This window comes from Talaromyces atroroseus (genome assembly GCF_001907595.1).
Source record: "Talaromyces atroroseus strain IBT 11181 chromosome Unknown scaffold_10, whole genome shotgun sequence".
Lineage (NCBI taxonomy): Eukaryota > Fungi > Ascomycota > Eurotiomycetes > Eurotiales > Trichocomaceae > Talaromyces > Talaromyces atroroseus.
In genome coordinates this window covers 776,444-796,200 of record NW_017971442.1, presented here as the reverse complement: position 1 = coordinate 796,200, position 19,757 = coordinate 776,444, and the positions used below count along the sequence as shown (strand labels likewise).

At 48.5% G+C, this 19,757-nt stretch overlaps 10 protein-coding genes across 10 annotated transcripts; 5 read left to right on the top strand and 5 right to left on the bottom strand.

Moving 5' to 3' along the window:
• Nucleotides 1-274: 274 nt before the first annotated feature.
• UA08_07074 (hypothetical protein) lies at nucleotides 275-1,265 on the bottom strand (the record flags this gene model as incomplete). The annotated part of the gene is made up of 3 exons (XM_020261974.1): nucleotides 275-294; nucleotides 448-937; nucleotides 999-1,265. 3 exons carry the CDS (start codon nucleotides 1,263-1,265, stop codon nucleotides 275-277), a joined length of 777 nt encoding a protein of 258 aa, XP_020117896.1.
• A 561-nt stretch (nucleotides 1,266-1,826) lies between these two features.
• UA08_07073 (hypothetical protein) lies at nucleotides 1,827-3,296 on the bottom strand (the record flags this gene model as incomplete). Its single annotated transcript, XM_020261973.1, has 5 exons — nucleotides 1,827-1,959; nucleotides 2,023-2,230; nucleotides 2,291-2,779; nucleotides 2,842-2,937; nucleotides 3,014-3,296. The coding sequence occupies 5 exons, from the start codon at nucleotides 3,294-3,296 to the stop codon at nucleotides 1,827-1,829; spliced, it is 1,209 nt and encodes a 402-aa protein (XP_020117895.1).
• Nucleotides 3,297-4,228: 932 nt separating this feature from the next.
• UA08_07072 (hypothetical protein) lies at nucleotides 4,229-5,797 on the top strand (the record flags this gene model as incomplete). The annotated part of the gene is made up of 1 exon (XM_020261972.1): nucleotides 4,229-5,797. The coding sequence occupies one exon, from the start codon at nucleotides 4,229-4,231 to the stop codon at nucleotides 5,795-5,797; it is 1,569 nt and encodes a 522-aa protein (XP_020117729.1).
• Nucleotides 5,798-6,712: 915 nt separating this feature from the next.
• UA08_07071 (hypothetical protein) lies at nucleotides 6,713-7,775 on the top strand (the record flags this gene model as incomplete). Its single annotated transcript, XM_020261971.1, has 3 exons — nucleotides 6,713-6,877; nucleotides 6,971-7,257; nucleotides 7,334-7,775. The coding sequence occupies 3 exons, from the start codon at nucleotides 6,713-6,715 to the stop codon at nucleotides 7,773-7,775; spliced, it is 894 nt and encodes a 297-aa protein (XP_020117728.1).
• A 760-nt stretch (nucleotides 7,776-8,535) lies between these two features.
• Nucleotides 8,536-9,174, top strand: UA08_07070 (hypothetical protein; the record flags this gene model as incomplete). The annotated part of the gene is made up of 1 exon (XM_020261970.1): nucleotides 8,536-9,174. The coding sequence occupies one exon, from the start codon at nucleotides 8,536-8,538 to the stop codon at nucleotides 9,172-9,174; it is 639 nt and encodes a 212-aa protein (XP_020117892.1).
• Nucleotides 9,175-9,868: 694 nt separating this feature from the next.
• Nucleotides 9,869-12,049, top strand: UA08_07069 (Copper amine oxidase 1; the record flags this gene model as incomplete). The annotated part of the gene is made up of 3 exons (XM_020261969.1): nucleotides 9,869-10,319; nucleotides 10,388-11,638; nucleotides 11,697-12,049. The coding sequence occupies 3 exons, from the start codon at nucleotides 9,869-9,871 to the stop codon at nucleotides 12,047-12,049; spliced, it is 2,055 nt and encodes a 684-aa protein (XP_020117889.1).
• A 484-nt stretch (nucleotides 12,050-12,533) lies between these two features.
• On the bottom strand, nucleotides 12,534-14,117 carry UA08_07068 (hypothetical protein; the record flags this gene model as incomplete). The annotated part of the gene is made up of 2 exons (XM_020261967.1): nucleotides 12,534-13,544; nucleotides 13,608-14,117. The coding sequence occupies 2 exons, from the start codon at nucleotides 14,115-14,117 to the stop codon at nucleotides 12,534-12,536; spliced, it is 1,521 nt and encodes a 506-aa protein (XP_020117825.1).
• A 525-nt stretch (nucleotides 14,118-14,642) lies between these two features.
• Nucleotides 14,643-14,959, top strand: UA08_07067 (hypothetical protein; the record flags this gene model as incomplete). Its single annotated transcript, XM_020261966.1, has 2 exons — nucleotides 14,643-14,740; nucleotides 14,797-14,959. The coding sequence occupies 2 exons, from the start codon at nucleotides 14,643-14,645 to the stop codon at nucleotides 14,957-14,959; spliced, it is 261 nt and encodes an 86-aa protein (XP_020117826.1).
• A 472-nt stretch (nucleotides 14,960-15,431) lies between these two features.
• Nucleotides 15,432-17,003, bottom strand: UA08_07066 (hypothetical protein; the record flags this gene model as incomplete). Its single annotated transcript, XM_020261965.1, has 1 exon — nucleotides 15,432-17,003. The coding sequence occupies one exon, from the start codon at nucleotides 17,001-17,003 to the stop codon at nucleotides 15,432-15,434; it is 1,572 nt and encodes a 523-aa protein (XP_020117821.1).
• Nucleotides 17,004-17,250: 247 nt separating this feature from the next.
• UA08_07065 (hypothetical protein) lies at nucleotides 17,251-19,517 on the bottom strand (the record flags this gene model as incomplete). Its single annotated transcript, XM_020261964.1, has 8 exons — nucleotides 17,251-17,316; nucleotides 17,365-17,413; nucleotides 17,446-17,771; nucleotides 17,830-18,152; nucleotides 18,234-18,396; nucleotides 18,448-18,723; nucleotides 18,800-19,180; nucleotides 19,242-19,517. 8 exons carry the CDS (start codon nucleotides 19,515-19,517, stop codon nucleotides 17,251-17,253), a joined length of 1,860 nt encoding a protein of 619 aa, XP_020117822.1.
• Nucleotides 19,518-19,757: the final 240 nt, after the last annotated feature.

Sequence of the window (19,757 nt, the reverse complement as noted above, 5' to 3'; positions counted from 1 at the left end):
GGCGTACATAGGGCTATCTCAACACAGGTGATGGGTTATATATCTCTCTCGGTTTAAGAAGACAGAAGATAAAGACAAGGCAAATTTGCGATGGCTTGATGTCAACGGTGACGGGTTAGATGACATCCTCTGAGTTGATAAATTCTCTAGTTCACGTTACTGTGTAGCCTGATCTCAACGGGGATGGCCGCGCGGACATGTTCATGCTATGTCCAAGTGGTCACAATGGGGATGATCCTGATACGCTCACCTCATCACCTCTGCCAGCACTTGACTAGTTGGTGATGATGGTTCCTGTTGTATAAATATGTAATTTGATTGCTGAATCTTTCTATAACCTATCACTCAATTCCGTTAACAGCGTCTTTTCCTCCATAGCCAAAAACATCTGGCTCGGCACAATCACGCTTCCTTTTCTGATAATTATCTGCACTTGATCCAACGAACCTTCATGCTGACTCGCGTCGGCCATGGTCAAGTTCTTCTCCAAATCCGCCCCGACCCCATTCCCAAAGGTTTTCTCTGTAATTTTGCCGCGTTTGCCGTGAGATAGGTCCTCTGGTGTCCACCAATACTGAGGAAATTTGCGTTGGATGTTATTAATGACCAGAGCGACTATCAGCATAAGAACAACTCCTAGCAGCATCATGGGGACTAGCAACCATCCCAGCGGCAACGAATCATCACTCACTACGGCTAGAAGCGCCGTAGCACCGGCGGGTGGGTGAGTCGTTTTGGTGATGGCCATCAATGCCGTCGCAATCGCACATGCCAAGGCACCACCCAACCAACGAATTGACTCGAAGTGAGGGCTCAGGGCAAAGAGCTTGCATATTCCAACCCCAATGACACTAGCAATCAGTTGGCCAAAGACGGCATTGCGCGGTTGTGCTAGGGGTGATTCTATGGCATAAAAGTGCAGAACAGACCCTGCTCCCTGCAGCGTGTGGAAAGTTAGCATAGCGCACGGCCATGCAGCAAAGCTTGGATATACATACGAAACTGGCAATGATAATGGGAGCCTGGTGCTGTTGAAATACTGTCACTTGTTTTGTTACAAGCTCAATTACAATGATTGCGAGGAAGATGCCAACAAAGGCCCAGGCAGTAGTAATCAGATTGCCAATAGGCTTAAGCGGCTGTTTCCTGTATCCAAAGAAATAGGATATCGCATATGGCAGTCGCTTCCATGGCGGACGGGGAACAAATGGATTCAGCCACTTGTCGATATCGAAATTCCAGGCGGCGGGATTTGCGAGACCCATCGGCGCTCAACGTAGGAGTTTGCTCGTCGAAGCAAGTCAGATGGAAACGCCCGGGAGTATGTTGTATCATTCGGATCCTTTGGTTCAATATCAAGTGAGAATGGCTCTCTCTGGTGGAAAATATTGGTGCAAAGCACATGTCCTCGGAAGATGTCTTTGAAATGGAGGTGGGCCCAGGTTTCGCTGATGGGATTCTTCGCTGTTTGTGTTGGCAATAATGTCGTCTGATGAGCCATGTATTGGCAATGTCAGCCATCTCCGCGGAGAGCAGCGCAGCAGGAAGAGAGAGCGAGAAAGTCAGAATTGGGGATTTCATGCTGAGCCACTCACAGGGGTTGACGTTGAGTAATGGAAATGCCCGGTACGGGTTAGCGGCATCCAGAACCACCGAGCGGTATTATTACGTGCTACGTAATGTTTTGCCAGCGTAAGTCTCCGATGAATACGTATTTCTGTGTTTGGTATTGTATCGAGCGCTCATCTTGTTGGAAGATTTTTCTTTTTTTTTTTCGCTTTTGGAATTTGAAGCTGTTGGGCGACGCGCATTGACATATCAAAGAATCAAGTCGCGCGTGATTGGCTGGCTCGAAATCCGGGGAAATCGGGACTAGGTCGTTTCGGGGTTAGAGCCTCTGGGATCTCGATTGAGTCGATTCTCGTGGGCTTGAGCCCAAGTTTCTCCTCATTCTTCTGCCTAAATACACCATACTAGTATAAGTACTATACAGAGCACGGACATGACATGTCTCGCCATTACAGGTCCAATGTCTTGCGCAGTTTGGAACTCTCCTTGGCCAACTCAATCAATCGAATAACCTGGCTAGCCTCAGCACCGCTGGCAGGGATGACATTCTCTCCTCCCAAGGCACGTGCAAGCTTGCGGTAGTACTCTACGTAAGTCGGGCCTTCGACGGTCGGCACTGTCTCAGAAGATGGCTTGCCGTCTTTGATCGTGGTGAGCACGCCTGTTTTTCGCAGTTGTTAGCTCGACGTTCCCAAACCACGGCAGTGATCATGAAGCATACCATATCTGTCGCTAGGCTCAAGACCGTAGCCGCTATCGCCAGGCCGAACGCCAGCCCTTAATTGATTTTCCTGAATATCGAGATGATACTTCTTAAAACTTCCCTTGTCACCTCTGACCCAGAAACGAAGTTGGTTCTCTTCGGGGCTCACAACAGCAGCCTTCGCAGTCACCATCAGGCCATTATCATAGTGCAGGAGAGCGGTGAATGAATCTTCTAAGCCGGTGGGATTAATTTCTCGCTGACTGCCAATGAACGCTGTAACACGCTGGGGCAATCCAAATAAGTGGACAGCTTGGTCCAAGAGATGCGTTCCCAGATCGTAAATTGCGCCACTTGCCGGAATAACCTTGGTCTTCCAGGAAGTGGAATTAACGGGCGCCTCAGGGCGATGGCGGTCAAAGTGTGTTTCGTACTCTACGACTCTACCCAGAGAACCATTCTTGATGAGCTTCGATAAGGTCAAATAATCCGCATCGAAACGACGATCTATATTGGATTGGACGGACATTAGCGGCATGCAACAGACCACCGAAACTGAATTTACCCACTTTGATAGACGGCCAGCAGCTTGTTTTGTTTCTCTGCCAAAGCTACTAGCTCCTCTGCTTCCTTGTACGTGGGGACAAAGGGTTTCTCGACGACCACTACATCCGTAATCAGCAACGTGATCCACAGAGACAACACACTAGAAAAGTAACTCAGTGAAATACAATTTCATACCGTGTTTTCCAGCATCCAATGCTAGTTTAGTTAGTGCGTAGTGAGAATCCGGCGCCGTGGTAATCACAACAACATCAACTTCGGCGTCTTTAACAAGGTCATCTGCGCTTCGGTATCCTTTGACTCCGGGGAAGTCTTTCTCTGCATCGTCATCCGGCTTTGGCGTTCGTTGGACAATGGCATACAGTTTGAAATCTGGAACAGCTGTGATGAAGGGGATATGGAAGATTTTGGCACTGAGGCCGTAGCCAACCACGCCCACGTTCCACGTTTTTGCAACCATCTTTCCGAGTAAAGGCGTGCGATTAATCAATAATGAAAATGATAGCCAGAGAGTTTCGGGATGTGGGATCCTTTTATAGTCCGCTTATTTCCAGGGGAACCGGGAATTGGAACTGCCGTCACTTAGATGAAGACCAAACGCGGGGCAGCTCAACCCGAGGCTTACAGCCTCTAAGAATCAACCCAGTGGGGTAGGTCTGACAGCCGCCATTCTCTGACAAACGTTTCGTCTGGGGTACTCACATCAGGAAGCTCTCTTATGGCGCAAGGAAACGGAAATCCCTCTCCGAGACCCGAATGAATGCATGAGACGAGGAAGACGAGGTAGAGCGCTTCTCGCGGGTTTCTTTCGGGCTCTCGATGGATCTGGTGAAGTCAGCAGGTAAGGCATCGTCGTCTTGTCTGCCAAACATTTGGTCTCCAGCCATAGACTTGGAAGCCAGGACTGTTGTTCATATCTGCTTGTCAGGACGAAGGACGATGAGGAGGAGGAGGAGGAGGAGGAGGAGGATGTTGTTGTTGTTGCACAATGTGCACGCGGCCGATGATTGGCTGATCGCATTCACATGTGAGCGGCCAACTCACTGCGTGGCTCGAGCTTCTCCAACCTCGTCGAAAACTAGAAACACCACTCTTACTCCTGTACTATCTGTGCTGAGAGGCCTCTGTTACTGACAGGATGGCCTTTCATCCCACGGCTGCAACCATCGTATAGCAGATTGAGCGCCGTGCATTGCTCCGGTTTGAGTAATCGAGTACATGGTCTTCGCCCGCAAACGCCAATGACGTCGTCTTCCTTGCCCAGTTGAACTTCCACTATCCTCCAGTCCAAGTGCTTATATACAACCAAACGGATACATGTTAGAAAATACCCGGGTCGAGTCTGCTCAGCAGGGTGCAGCTAGGCTGTCATCCGGTCGGACACCGTTTCAAATGGCCCCACGCCCTTCGTATCGACCCGCCATTCTGAAGCCAGAGAGCGGAGGAATCTATACTTCGACCAACCTCACGATACCAGGAATATTGCGGCTTATCATTGGGTTTCTGGTGTCCCTTTTGCTCCTTCCGCTGAACACCTCAGTTCTTTTGAGCACAGCTCTCCTCAACCGCTTTCACGCTCTACGCAGTCCAGAGCAACTTAATCGGCAGCAGCTGTTACAAAATCCTCACTTTTACCCCAAGACTATTCTTATTACCGGTGTTAGTACAGTGCGAGGACTCAAGCTAGCTCGTCAGTTTCACTATGGAGGACATCGGGTGATTGGCGCTGACGTGGGCTTGCTCCCGGTTCGCCCTGGTGGCAGCATGTCCAACACGATCTTTGCTTATTATTCCGTATCAAAAGCCCAATACATATGCAACCTGATTGATATTATCAACCGAGAGAAAGTGGATTTGTGGATTCCATACTCGGATTTCGTGACGCCCGTTGAAGACGGAATGGCGAAAAGTACGATCGAGAGCCGCACGGCCTGTAGATGTTTCCATGTCAATATGAACTACGTGACTCTCTTTGACCAGACTGACTCGTTCTTGAAACATGTCAGTGAGAGGGGATTGCCAACAGCTGCAAAGCAAAAAGTCCACTCTCGTGATTCGCTTCATCGAATTCTGAACGGGTCACCGAACAAAGCATATCTCGTTTACAATCCCTCCAAAGGAACCGTGCAGGACGCTGTCTCCTTGCCTAAAAGTACCCGCAGTCAAACATATTCAGATGTCAGTGTGCTTGAAATCTCCAAAGATAACCCGTGGATCCTCCACCAACGCGGAAGACTAGGCAAGTACTGGGTAGACCTGGTCTTAGTCCGGGGCTATGTCAGAGCTATACAAGTCCATCCACTACACTCACAACCATCTGAAAAGGGCGACTCTATCGTTGAAAATGGTCTACATGAAACGATGAAGCGGCTCATGGACAGCTTCGCAGAGAAGGTTGGACCTCGTATCAGCGGACATTTATCCATCCAACTCATGGTTGACAAAGAAATTGCGACCAACTCAGTGTGCTACGCCATATATATATGTGGCTGCCGGCAAGGAAGTGCTGCCACCTCCGGGTTACTAGATGATCCTCCGCCGGACCTTTTTAACATTTACTTAGAGATACTTTCTCCCGAAGTAAATGGAATCCCTAGCACCCCCGAGGGGGTGCCATTCGGCGAGTCCGGGAAAAATCACGCTGCTGCATGGGAGCAGCCGCGAGCCTCATCTTCGTGGGTGGCAGAAATAACAAAAAGACTTGCGGGACAGATAGAACAACTCCAGCATGCAATTGCGCCTCTCGTTCACTTTTCTCAACGAGCGCATGGTTTCGAGCTACTAGACCGTACCGGATTCTCCATACTTGATCCGTTGCCCTGGTGGTGGCATTACCACATCAGTCAGCCCTTGAACAGTCTGGTTTCCCTATTTGACGGTGAAGTTGAGATGCCTGTGAAGAGTCATTCATGGAACGCCCACATACACGGATTCTCCACTGCAAACCGAACTCAGAGGTAGTCAATCACTTTTTGTTTTCATTTTTATTCTTATTCTTCTTCTCAGTCTCTAGAATGAATGATCTTGTGTTTCTGAAAATCGGAACGGGACATGAAAATGTGGCGTCCAACATATATCGACCTAGATCTAAAAACATAATAATTGCATAACTATGTTGGATGTGCAAATAAGCTGCTGATCAGCAGCTATGTGGCAGAACATCGTGGCTGAGCGCCGATTACCTGCATGTTTCATAGTTCTTATTCTGTGCATAAAGGCGTATTGCTCGATACATGGTGCGTATCTGATTCATACAGTTGCCGGGGCTGAAAATAGCACCACATGAGTGAGGCAAGCCAATCATACATTTCTATCGTCCAATAATAATGGGGCCCAAAGGGCTGCCAAGGCCCACTAGTACCAAAATAGTGTCTCATTCTACGGCAAAGCCGGTTCGGGTACAGCGCCGTACGGTAAGTTTGGTAAATTTCGACCGCAGCGAAATTCTAGGCTGCCAGCTGTGGTTGTATACGACAACGGGGCACGTAACTGTGGATACTCTTTTATTGACAGCCCAGTATTTATCCTCCCTCTTCTCGCTCAGCCCATATTGCTATATTCACGAGGTATCTTTTCAGCATACATTCTCCCCTGCTGCGATAAATATACTTAGCACCGTGTCCCAGCTGTTGTTCGTTGCGATTGTATTTGCGCCTCTCTGTTCAGCTTGCACCCGAATCAACAAACACCGCCAACTTCCGAAGTGAGAGAGATAAAAAAGGGCAAAGCAAGGAAGAAGTATCAGTCTGGCGCATCAAGAAAGGTGCATAACTATATCTTGTGTATAGAGACGACACCGGCTGGTCGTTTTTTTTTTGGGCCCTTGCTCCCCTCGAGTCCATCCATCCTCCGCCTCCGCCTCGGCTCCAGCTCAAGATGCCTCTCCCCTCCTTGAGGATACCATCGACCAGTCCAGCGAGAATTAAAAATCTGTTACATGGCTTACAAGGCTTGTTGATTTTCTTTGCATGGGTACTTACGATAGCCGTTTTCACCAAGAGTGGCGGTATTGACGGCCGCTCCGGCTGGTTCTTTGGAGTGGTAGGCGAACCATCTTTCTACAGACGTTATGCCCTTTATGACAAGAAAACCAATCCCTGAGAGAGGTGTTTATATTCTTACAACGTGAATTAGTGCTGGATATCTATCCCTGCCCTTATTTATCTCGTCGCGGTTCCGACATTCCCACGTGCTCGCCGCTTTGGTAATGTCTACGCTTTTGCTACGATCGACGCCTTGATGGTGATACTGTGGTTCAGTGGCTGGGTGGCTGTCGCTTCATATGTGTCAGAAGGAAAGAGTAAAGGAGAGTCCGAACAGAGTTCCAAAGACAAGAAGTCGGGTTGTGATGCTTTTGCGTATGGAAGTTCATCCAAGTGCGAGGTTAGCACTGCCACGGTCATCTTTGGAGTGGTCATCTTGTAAGAACTGCGAGCCCCTTTATGAAACTAATTGCGGGAGGGAGAAATACGCATGATTCTAACTGGCCATGAACAGCCTCCTGTTTATTGCCACGAGCTTCTACTCCTTCCGTAATGTTACATACTTCCGCAGAACAGGCACGATGCCTGACTCTGTCGCCGACCCTACATTTGACGCACAAACCAAGGCAGCATTTTCGTCAAACCCAGCCCAAGACTTTGAGGAAGAAGACGAGTTCCGATCTGGGCGCGCTGGCGTCGAAGGCCCCTCCAGTTATGGCCAGGATCGCGACGAGGATTACGCTTTGCTTCAGCAAAGTGAAGCTGACGACCTTGGCGGATCTCACCATGGCGGCGTGCAAGGTGCATACGATCCTACCTCAATACGTGGAGGAAGCTCTGTCATGCACGACTATGAAGCATCCAGTTATAATGGCGGCTACAGTTCACATTTTCACGAGAACACCAGTACCTACAGCGATACCAGCTACCGCCCCGGCGATGACTACAATCGATGATTTGCCGCGCCTGTGAACATTTCTTGAGCGGATTTCTATGAAAACCTGCTTCCACCTCTTTTCACGAAGGTATGCCATTTCTTGATTTTTCGCCGTTTATCTATCTCAGCCATGGAAGCTTTGATGACTTGATTGGCTTTTTTTATATGTGTATTCAACACCATACCCTGTTTTAGCTTGCTTGCTTGCTTGTTTCTGCATATTTGTAGGATGGGATATATATTTTCTGCTCCTCGTTTGTGTTTGATGGCGTTCAGCATATATGTAGTTGCCGATCCATTTTGGCTATTTTCGGGTTCATCTCCTGGTCCAAAAGTGTGTATGTATTCTCTGTATATTCGCTTTGTATTATGTATTTTCAATCACACCAGACCCTAGACTTTTACGTTCAAAATCTACATTTACATACTTGATAATTTGACATGCATATAGATCGATGTGATTAGTGGACTCTGAGATATTCTGCCACCGCCTTTTCTCCGCAGACGACTGAGGACAGATGGGCATGATCAACAATCCATTCTTTCTCCACAAGCCAAACGTCTCCGAAGAAGCAAATCTCCCATCATTCGCCTGCAAGGACCTTATTATTCCTCTGCGGCATCAATACAGAGCCTATACACCCCTTGCGCATTACTCTCGAGAAGGTCATCTCTGTGAGTAAACTAACACTGTTGGGTTTCGCGAAATATGCTAATTCAATCGATAGTGAGCTTTTTAGACGGATTGGAAGGCGCTCGATTAATCGGAGTTCACCAAAATGACCTCCACCGATATTGACAGCTACACACAATACGCTCTCCATCTGGACCCAACCACAAAAAGCATCTCCCTAGCTACCTCAGAGGGTCAGACTCCAACACAACTCGAGACCATCAATAGCGAACTTCAGAAGTTGAATATACTGCACCGTGCATTGGTCGGCCTAGACTCACCCAACGTTCCCCCACCACCTCTGCCCATCAACCCTAAGCGCAGTGCACAAATCACCAAACTACGCGAGACTGCCAACACTGCATTCCGCAAATCCAACTATACGGAAGCCATCAAGTTATACGGCTACGCTATAGACATGGCGATGAGCCGGCCGGCGTGGGAACCGGTCAACCTTGTCCGCGACGAGCTATCGGGACTCTATTCAAACCGCGCGCAAGCATATATGTCTGAACAGCTGTGGCCGGAGGGCTGGGTTGACTCGAAATGCAGCGTAGAGTGCAAGCCTGTTGGTAACGTTAAGGCGTGGTGGCGCGGCGGGAAATGCCTTGTTGAGATGGGACGATGGGATGAGGCTCGCGCCTGGACTGAGCAGGCCCTGGGAATTGAAGGGCCGGCAAGCGAGGGTGGCAAGGAGCTTGTTTCATTGCTGGAAGAAATTCAAGCTGGGAGCAAGAAGGCATAAATGTCGTCTTTTTTGTTTTGTTTTGTCTTTTCGCTCGCCTTTCACTTCCCCGCGATTCTTCTTGTCGGGTCGCAATCTATCATTTGCAGCGTTTTGGGAGTTCATTGTGAGAATTGACCGTATGAATTGTACACACCGTTATCATGGCAAGAGTCAGGTACTTGAAGTCATCAGTCAGCTTTTTCTATCAAAGCGATTAGATCTTGACACATAAGATGATGATATGTCTAGCGAGTTCGCAGTTAGGACAGCGCTAACAGCAGAGTTGCAGATCCAATTGGACACGCTATCGGTGCCTGATAGAGCCTATCATTCACTCTGATCGTACACTTGACGAGGAGGGTTGGATTTCCGGTTTCTGGAAGAGGACGCGATGGCAGTTGAAGGGCTCCGCACTAACCCAGTTTGGTAATAAAATCCTGTCCAATCACAGCGCTGTACTTTCCGTCTCGGCCTATGACACCTCGGCCTGCAGGCCCCACACGAGCTTATCGTTATCGCAGCTTCAGCGCATACTCTTTCTGGACAAAAAGGCAAGAGGGGAACAGCGCAGTCGATAAGCATCGCTTTTCTGCTTAAATACTTGCAGCTCGCTTGCTTTTCTTCCCTCTCGTGATCCAGTCCTATACTCCCCCGTGAGACATCAGTTTAAAGCTGTACATACAGTATATCTCTCAGTTTCATCATATATACGATGGTCGACCGTCTCAAGCAATTGACCTTCCAGGTCAGCGCCACGGCCCCCCCTCCGCACCCCTTCGACCCCCTAAGCACAACCGAGATTGATACAACGGTGGCTCTGATTCGGGCAAAATATGCCCCCATCAACTTCAATGCCGTGTCCCTGTACGAGCCCCGCAAGCTGGAGATGCTGGCATGGCTCGAGAAGCCGGAGGTAGCGCCCCGTCCAGCTCGTTGCGCCGAGGTCGTTTGCATTGCACCGCAAGGCAAAGTTTATGATGGCATTGTCAATCTCGACAAGAAAGAGATCGTGGAGTGGCAGCACACCCCTGGTGTTCAGCCTATCATTACGATGGAGGAGCTCCAAGAGGTCGAGTATGTAGTGCGCAAGGACCCCAAGGTCATTGAACAGTGCGGCATTTTGGGCATCGCACCGGAAGAGATGCATAAAGTTTACTGCGATCGTAAGTTCTTATATGCCATCATTAACTGTAGCTTGAGTTCCACGGCTGACCTTTCTTCTCCCTCAAAGCATGGACAATTGGTTACGATGAACGTTTTGGAAGCAATGTCCGCCTGCAACAGGCTTTGATGTACTACCGACCACATGTTGACGACTCTCAATACGGTTACCCTCTTGATTTCTGCCCCATCTACAATGCAGAGACCAAGAGCATTATACACATTGATATTCCAACTGTACGTCGACCACTCAGCAAGGCCGCTCCAAACAACTACCACGTCAAATCAGTGGAGGAAGCCGGCGGATATCGCACGGATCTGAAACCCATCAATATTACTCAGCCTGAAGGTGTTTCATTCAAAGTGGACGGACGAGTTATTGACTGGCAAAAATGGAATATCCATGTTGGGTTCAACTACCGAGAGGGCATTGTTCTGAATAACATCACATTTAATGACAAGGGTGTCATTCGCCCTATCATGTATCGTCTGTCCTTGGCCGAGATGGTGGTGCCATATGGTAATCCAGAGCATCCTCACCAACGCAAGCACGCTTTTGACTTGGGCGAATATGGTGGTGGCTATATGACCAACAGTCTGTCACTTGGTTGTGATTGCAAGGGTGCCATTCACTACATGGATGCTGCCTTTGTCAACAGAGCAGGCGCTAGTACTGTGATTAAGAATGCCATTTGTATTCACGAAGAAGATGCGGGAATCCTGTTCAAACATACTGATTTCCGCGATGACTCAACCATTGTCACTCGCGGTCGGAAGCTTATCATCTCGCATATATTCACTGCGGCCAACTATGAATACTGCGTCTACTGGATCTTCCACCTTGATGGCACGATACAGTTGGATGTTAAGCTGACCGGTATTCTCAACACATACTCCATCAACCCTGGGGAGGATACTCGTGGATGGGGAACTGAGGTATACCCCGGAGTCAACGCTCACAACCACCAACACCTCTTCTGTCTACGTGTGGATCCGCAAATCGATGGTCAGGACAACACCGTCTTCCAAGTGGACGCTGTTCAAGGACCTGGCGAAGTTGGCAGTGCTGAAAACAAGTATGGCAATGCTTTTTATGCAAAGAAGACCAAATTCACCACCCCTATCGAGGCCATGTCGGATTACAATGGAGCCACCAGCCGAACTTGGGAGATTGCAAACACCAATAAGTTGAACCCCTATAGCAAGAAACCTGTGAGCTACAAACTTGTCAGCCGCGAGGTTCCGCCGTTGCTGCCAAAAGCAGGTGGTCTAGTATGGAAACGCGCTGGTTTCGCTCGTCATGCAGTTCACGTCACCAAGTGTACGTATCTTCTCTTAACCAAAGAACATATGAGAAAGTAATTACTAACATCAACCAGATGCGGACGACCAGATCCACCCAGCCGGTCGTCATGTGCCGCAGACATCTGGCGAGCCATCAATGGGCTTGCCCATGTGGATTGAACAAGCCGGATCCAACTCTATCGACAACACCGATATCGTGCTATGGCACACATTCGGTCTTACCCATTTCCCATCCCCTGAAGACTTCCCTGTCATGCCCGCTGAGCCTATGACATTACTGTTACGACCACGGAACTTCTTTGACCGTAACCCGGTCCTCGATGTCCCGCCAAGTTATGCTCGTACACCATCACAAGTTGCTGCAGGGACGTCAGGATGTGGATGTAATTCCAAACCAAAGGGTGATGGAACTAGTGTGTTGGTCTAGGCGCTTTTTCTTCTTCTTCTTTCGTTCTGGTTATTGCAGGGTTTGGTAATTTCCTAACGCTTTAGCAAGTCTCTTTCTTTTCTACACATATGTACATAGCTGTATCGCCGTCTGTTTTAAAGCCCAATCAATTGAGTGATTATCTTCCAAGGTTCAAGTGGTTGAATGAAATCTGTCAAAGCAAGCAAGAATCAAGGTGAATACTATCATCAAATTTGGAGTTATCTAATGAATCGTAACTCGAATTTCTAGAAGGAAATGAAATATAAAAAAGAAGAAGAAAAAAGGCAAAAAGATGTACATAAACCAGCCCATCAGTACGTGATAAACCCTACATCCCATGCTAACCATTCAAACCCCTTACCATAAATCAGAAATGACAATAAAGTGAGAAAGGCAAAGAAAAGAAAAAGAAACCCCATGAATTTTTTCTTTCATATGCCCGTGATCAACCAACCAAACAGACCAGCAAATCAATCCAAATTTATGATTTCCCCATCTGAAACGCCCCGAAAACTCCGCCTCCTCCACCAGGAGTCAAAGCTCCAGCTCCAATATGCTGTGGTGTTTGAGCACTGCCGCCTGCATTCGTTGCGTTATTCGGAGTGCTAGGAGTTCCGACAGTGGAGTAGATTGTTGCGCCGTTTAGATTAGGTGTTTGTTGCGCAGGGTTGGTGCCGTAGTAGGTCGTCATGGCTGGTACTTGCCCATTCAGACCCCATACTTGGCCTGAGTACTTCGATTCGTCGATTGTTCCGTTGAATACCACCTGTCGCATTTTCCAGTATATCTCGCCGGTCACGAGGGAATCAGATCCGGCCTGGTGAGCGATACCCACACGCTTGACACCAAGCTCGTCGGCAATGTCTTGTAGACCGGACTTCTGACCCAAATTATTGATCACCTGAAGCGCCGCTGGTGTTAAAGGGGAGTCATTCACAGCCTGATTTCGGCCTGCATGTTTCATAAGGTACTTGATATCGTACAGAGATGGGAAGAAAATCCTTAGGAGTTTGTGAAATTCCCCTTCGTCTTCCGGTAGCGCCTTGCAAAGCATGATTTTCATCAAGTAGCCAAAATCGTAGCCAGAATGGAATGATATCCAATGAACGTCGTCTAGCAGAACTAGCCCAGAGCTCATCAAAAGAGAGCCAAATTCAAAGGGATCAATGCCATTTTTCTCGTGCATGGAGAAGTCGATACCGGCCTTGGCTAGCATGCTTGTTGAATCTTGAGCGTACATGTCGTCCTCTAACGAGAAACGGAAGTTAAATTGCCATGTACACGGAGCTGGGCTGTAGTTGCTGGCATATCCTTGTCCATTGGCTTCCGCTGGCGTTGCGGGTGGCAGTTCGCCTTCTGGAGAAAATAACGTAATACCGAGCTGGATCATCTTGAGCAGATCGACATTACAGCGAAGTGTTTGGTAGTGATAGTCTGCTTTAGTAGTGAAAGCTCCCATAGGCCGAGCAACGATACCGGGAAACTCGGTATCCTAAATTTAAGAGATAGTCAGAAAACCCCAACATAACAAAGCTAGTCATATATCAATGCATACCATGCTGATATATGGATACCGCTCCACCAACCGTCTCAACACAGCCATCTCTTGTGCTAGGTTATGTTTCCAAACGTCGCGAATTCGAGTCTTTATAGCACTGCCCTTGCCCTCTAGCACTAACCTCCCGTCCTGCGCTTGATGTAATTGCTGCTGCTGCATTTGCGCACCTCGAACAAATCCCATTTGTGCTGCGTGACTGGCAAGTCCCGTACCGTTGCTGGCATCGGCGCCAGCACCAAACCCACCGACCGAAACACCATTTGTCACAGATGAAGCAGCGAGTGCGAATGGATTGGCAGTCGAGCTGGAAGCAACTGCGCTAAAGCCAGGGTGGCCACCTAATGAAGGAGGCGGAAGTCCAGCGTTGACCGATTGTGTGTGAGCGGCATGGTGTTGAGTTTGCGATTGCTGTTGCTGTGACTGCTGTTGTAACTGGTGAGCTTGTTGAAGATGGCCAAAGGGCGTATTCAAGGCCGATGGCCCGTATCTGCCAACAGGCGGTGGCATTCTACTACCGACAGATCAGTCTCGTGTAGCGGGAGGGGTGGGCGGCTAAGTTGGTCATGAATAACGAAGACGACTGCAGGCCGGATCTAGCATCTGACAGCGTTGACTGATGCTGGTCTTTCGATGCAGTGAAGGCGAAGCGAACTATTCCGCTTGTGGAAAGAAAAAGCAAAAGCTCGTGCTGAGTCTTGTGCCGAAGAGGCGTTGTCAAGTGTTGAGCATTGGGGTGGATTCGTCGATCTTCAAGCTTGCGGACTTTTGACCTGTCCTAAGTCTGCCTGAAACTGAAGGCTGAAAGGCTCCAATCTGGTTAGTGCCATACATCACGTGACGGCAGCCGACCTGCGAGTTGGGAAATCCCGCGCTTCTAACGTTGTCCCGACTCTACCAAGCTCGCCAGGGACCAATTGGACTCACCATTGTCAGCTCTGAAATAGCCGACAAAAGGGAACTCATCCATCAATTCTGCACCACCCCTTCCAATTGATCCTTGCCGTGTCACCAGCAATCCGTCAATTTTTCGCAATGTCTGCGCGAAACCCCACCGGCTTCGATATCAAAGAGTTCAAGGCTGCAGCACACCCGCGGTCTGTTTGGGCAAAGAAGGATCCATGGGCTCGACAGTAGGTCCTAGGACTGCGTGTACATGGGTTTGTTTTGGTAACTAATTCGTGTATAGCGAGGCATGGCGATACACAGGTCCCTTCTCTCGTTGGAATCGCTTCAAGGGACTATTCCCCGGTCTTGGAACTGCGACTGTCCTTTTTGCTGGCTACTGCCTCTATGAGCAAGTTTTCCTCTCGAACGATCACGGACATGGCCATGAAGAGTCCCACCATTAGTCTCCATTTCGTGAGATTCCAACCGAGCCTGTAGCCTTTATGTTTGAACGATACTGCGCTTCCATTACCTCTTGATTACTCGACTAAAAACCTCACATTTGAATACGGAGAACCGGAAATGGTAACTTCTCGTCGGTGGATATCGGGCATGCGGGATGCGGACACGCAAGGTTGATGTACCGAAGGAAACACAGTGTTGTCAGGGATGTGATGTTTCTAGACATCTGTAGATATGGCGCTCCGGGGTATCATTCTCTATCAGCATTTCATTGCTGTATGTACATAGTGTTATATATCGTTGTTTTTCACATTTTCAAATGAACCACAACCAGTGTAAATTTCACACTGGCTCCAATCATCTACGCCAAACGTGTCATATTAACAATGTGATAGTAGGCAAATGTATGTACACAAATTATCTAGCCTGCATATAATGCAGGTACTGTGTAACTAGTGGTATATAGCCTCTGTTTTATTCCTCAAAGACAAGAGAAATGCCGTCGTCGCCTGCCGTAACAATCCGCTTTCCTCCTACAGCGCCCTGCACAAAGCCAAGAATGCCACCAGATTGCTCCCCGCCTTCAGTTTCAATCAAGCCGAGATGACCTCGCCATTCCTTGAGCAATCCCTGTGCTGCCGCTGTAGTGCCACCCCGGGCATCCCATCGTCGGATTACACCGTCCAAGCCAACGGAAGTAAGAATCCAAGGCCGGCCTTGACCTGCGGCGGTTGCAGCAGCAGCATTAGCAGTGGGTCCTGGCAAACCAGGCCGAATCAGAGGCGTAGCAGCTTGTGCGGGTTGTTGTAAGAATTCAACCTTGACAACAGTAGCACCCTCATGCGCATCACGGATATGTCGACGAACTGCAAATCGATGCGCTACATCAAAGAGACAGATTGAACCATCCACAGAACCCGATGCAAGCATTGTCAAGGGCAGAGATGAGAACGACAAGCTTTCAACACTGTCGGACTGGGCTTGTAACGAGGCAAGAAGGGCGCCAGCACCCGATGCTTGCGAGCCAACAGGAGTGGACGATTTTGACTTGGATTTAGGAGCAGTTGACTGCAATCGAGGCAATCCAACTACCTTAATATGGCCTTCAGCACCCCCAACAGCAGCAATGGCGCCCGACGGAGATATGGCAATGGAATATAAGCCACCTTCAACGGCAAAGCGCTGATCTTCTGCCGTATACCCTACCACGGCATTTGTACCTGCAGAGTAGGATATTCCCGCAGCAGCAGCAGCACCAAACACGTCGTAGACATAGAAACTACCATCCTCTGACACAGTAGCCAGCAGCTTTCCGTCTGGAGTCCAGGCCCCGGCAGTACAGGACATAGTATGTTGGAAGAATGTCTGAATGATGGAAATAGGTTGAGCGGAATCTGTGTGGTCAATCTTGAACACCCACGCACTACCGTCATTACCGCCAATTGCGACAACATTATAACTCTCTTCTTGTCCTTCTTGTGCCGGACACACAGCCAGCCAATTAATCTCTTCCACCTCTTGTGCCTCAGCAACAAAGTCCCACAACAGTCCTGTCTTTTGTGACGTCGCGTCTCTCCATATGCGCAAACGCCCATCAAGCCCGGCGGTCACAGCATATTCACCACGAGGCTCAGTAAAAGCCACGGCATTGACAGAATCCGAATGACCGTCCAACTTTTTAATAGGTTCTAGCGATTTCCGTTCTCCTTTTGGTTGTGGGTTCGATTCGTAGCTTTGGGGAAGCAAGGGCCGTTCATCCGGATGGGAGGAGTCGAATATAAAGGCTGTATCGTCACCAGACCCGGTGATGACTATCGATTGGTGCACGGGATGTTGCGCAATACAGAACACTGAGTCTGAGTGGTGATCGAAATGCGCGACAGAATCGTTCTGGAGTGTGATCTCTTGCATCGCTTGATCTTCATCGTCTGACTCCATCGGCTGATCTTCATCTCCTTGGAAGATCTCCTCTGCATCCGCCTCATCCAAGTAGATGTCATCCTCTTCATTTTCGCCTTCGGCATGAGGATTCGAAGCGGACGACATCTTGTACTTGCTTTGTGTTTTTTTAACCGTATATAGGAGAGATGTGAATAGCGGGGTAGCTTCAAATCTTATAAAGATTTGGACTCTGAAAAAAGGAAAGGAAACAGAAAAGCGAAGATTGAAGAAATAAAACCAATCAATGAGACTTGTAATCTGGATTGAAGAATTTCTATAGGAGCAAAGCTCGTGTTGCAGCATGAATTATTAATGCTGGACGAGTTGCCCCTCGAAGCTTAGAAATTTTGTTCTACTCGCGGCAGCCAATAGGCGTCGAGACACGCGTATCCACTCTCGAAAACGCCCGCACGATTTCCTAAAACGGTTATATATGTATAACATCCAATTTGTATATGTCTCATACAAACTTGACTTGTCGAGCGCAAGGCAAGGTAGTCAATGTAAAAATATAGCTAAGGATGGTAAGCACGCGCAGTCCACTTACAGCTTACTGCCTGCTTTTTTCCTTGCTTCTCTCTCCTGGTCTTTCAGCAGTCGCCGCAAGATCTTGCCACTGGGACTCTTTGGAATAATATCCACAAACTGAACACCGCCCTTTAGCCACTTATGTCGAGCCTTGTGATCTTCTACGTGCTTTTTGAGTGCTTCCGTAGCAGCCGCATCGTCTGGTTGTGCAGACGGCGATTTCACAACAAATGCTTTAGGGATTTCACCGGCAGCTTCGTCTGGAACCCCAATCACAGCACAATCTGCTACCATGGAATGTTCGAGTAAATGAGATTCAAGCTCAGCCGGCGCCACTTGTAAGCCCTACACATGTCCTTGTCAATCTTGCTTTCTCTTTTTTCTGTATTGTTCTTGGGCATACCTTGACTTTGATAAGTTCCTTGATGCGGTCTACAATCCACACATGTTCAGTCTTTTGTGGTCCAAGGCGTATCATTGCTTCATCTCCCGTATGAATCCAGCCATCTTGAAATGTCTCTTTGGTAGCTTTCTCATTGCGCAGATACCCTAGCACGACACTAGGCGATCGGACCAAGAGCTCGCCCGGAGTATCGTACTTAAGAATCTCTTTTCCATCTGGAGAAATTATCCGCATTTCAACTCCTGGCAGAACATTACCACTAGAGCCAAACCAAATATCCGTGGGTAGTGTTGCACAAACAACCGTTGCAGTTTCAGTCAGCCCTTTTCAGTATTAGTATGCTTTCGCAAAGTATGCAGCCCAAGAAGTATAATAAGACGTGTAAATAAGCGAACAGGACTTACCATAACCTTGTCTAATTGCCCAGCGAGGAAACATGTCCTGCACTTCTCTAGAGGTTTCGGCCCCTAGAGGTGCAGCTCCGGTAAAGATTGACGTGACACTAGATAAGTCGTACTCTTTCAGTAGATCCTTGTTACGTAGCATGGTTATTATAATCGGAGGTACCTAAATGTACACGTCAGTTATATATTACTTATCATATAATGGCTTACTGACCAGGAAAAGGATAGATATGTGGAATCTTTGAATAGCGTTCAAGAATAATTTGAGTTCGAACTTTGGAAGCACAATGACACTATCGCCCCTATATGGCAAGGCGTGGCATGTATAAACCAATGCATATATATGACTTTGCGGTAAAAGGCCTAAGGCGACTTCAGAAAATGGCGTGTTCTGATGACCTTCCTGGACAGCTGGGCGAAAAGTCTTCTCGAAAGTGCAGATTTGTGTAGCATTCGCGATGACATTACGATGAGAAATCATCACCCCTTTCTATTTTCAGGTTAGCTCTTAACACCTATTGGCAGACGGATGTGTTTCGAAGGATGCCGGTCACTTATCAACGTACAGGAAGACCCGATGTCCCACTTGAGTAACACACAAAGGCAGTCGTGCGAGCCCCCTGTCCGGGGCTCCATCTCAATTGCTCCACCTTCGGGGACGATTTTCCTGCCAGAATGAGCTGATCTAAAGTCCTAAAATGCGGAGGCACTTTTGCACCGCATACAAATTCAGAAGGCAAGTCAACAATATATATCCGGTTTTTCGGGATTCCTGCCTGGCCTGCGGCTTTCAATGCAGTACCCAGAAGCGGAAGGCATGTAAAGAGAGCGCTTGCTTTTGAGTCTTTTAATTGGTATGTTAATTCAGAGGCAGAGTACGCAGCATTGGCCGGTGTTGCTACGCCACCCAATCGATGAATTGCCCAGAAGAGGGTCAAAGTGTCTATCTATAGGAGATTGGTCAAAGTGTCAGTGTCCTGAGCGGACAAGCGAGTCGCATGCTCTTACTGTGTTCACAAGGAAGCACGCGGCAACCTTGTCCCACTCTGTGCCCTTGTTTGGGCTCCAATTGAACTCACTGGCAAGAGCGCGCGAGAGACAATCGACACGTTCCTTCACCTCCAGCCACGAGTAACTTTTCCCAGTGAGACCGCAGGTAAAAGGGTCCGGGGACTTATGCAGAGGATATCTTCCGTGTTCATCGCTTAGCATAAAGTCGCAAATTGCAACATCATCGGGAATGATCGACAGCGGCGGCACGCTGCGCGGCGGATAGAAAACCATCTCACAAGAAGCGTATACTTTCGAAGGTATGGACAATGGTATAGTGTGTGTGTGTGTGTGAGGAGGGAGAAGTAAAAGCCGCGATATGGATGGTTCCGGTTTTTAACAACACATCGACCGCTGGCTCGGTTAGGAACTAAGCCTCGCTGTTTGGGTTCCTTCGGATCCTCGTGCGGAGAACACGGGGGAAGAAGATGCGGGGGTTCCGGCGAATCAAATGCTGCCGGCATTATGAAAACT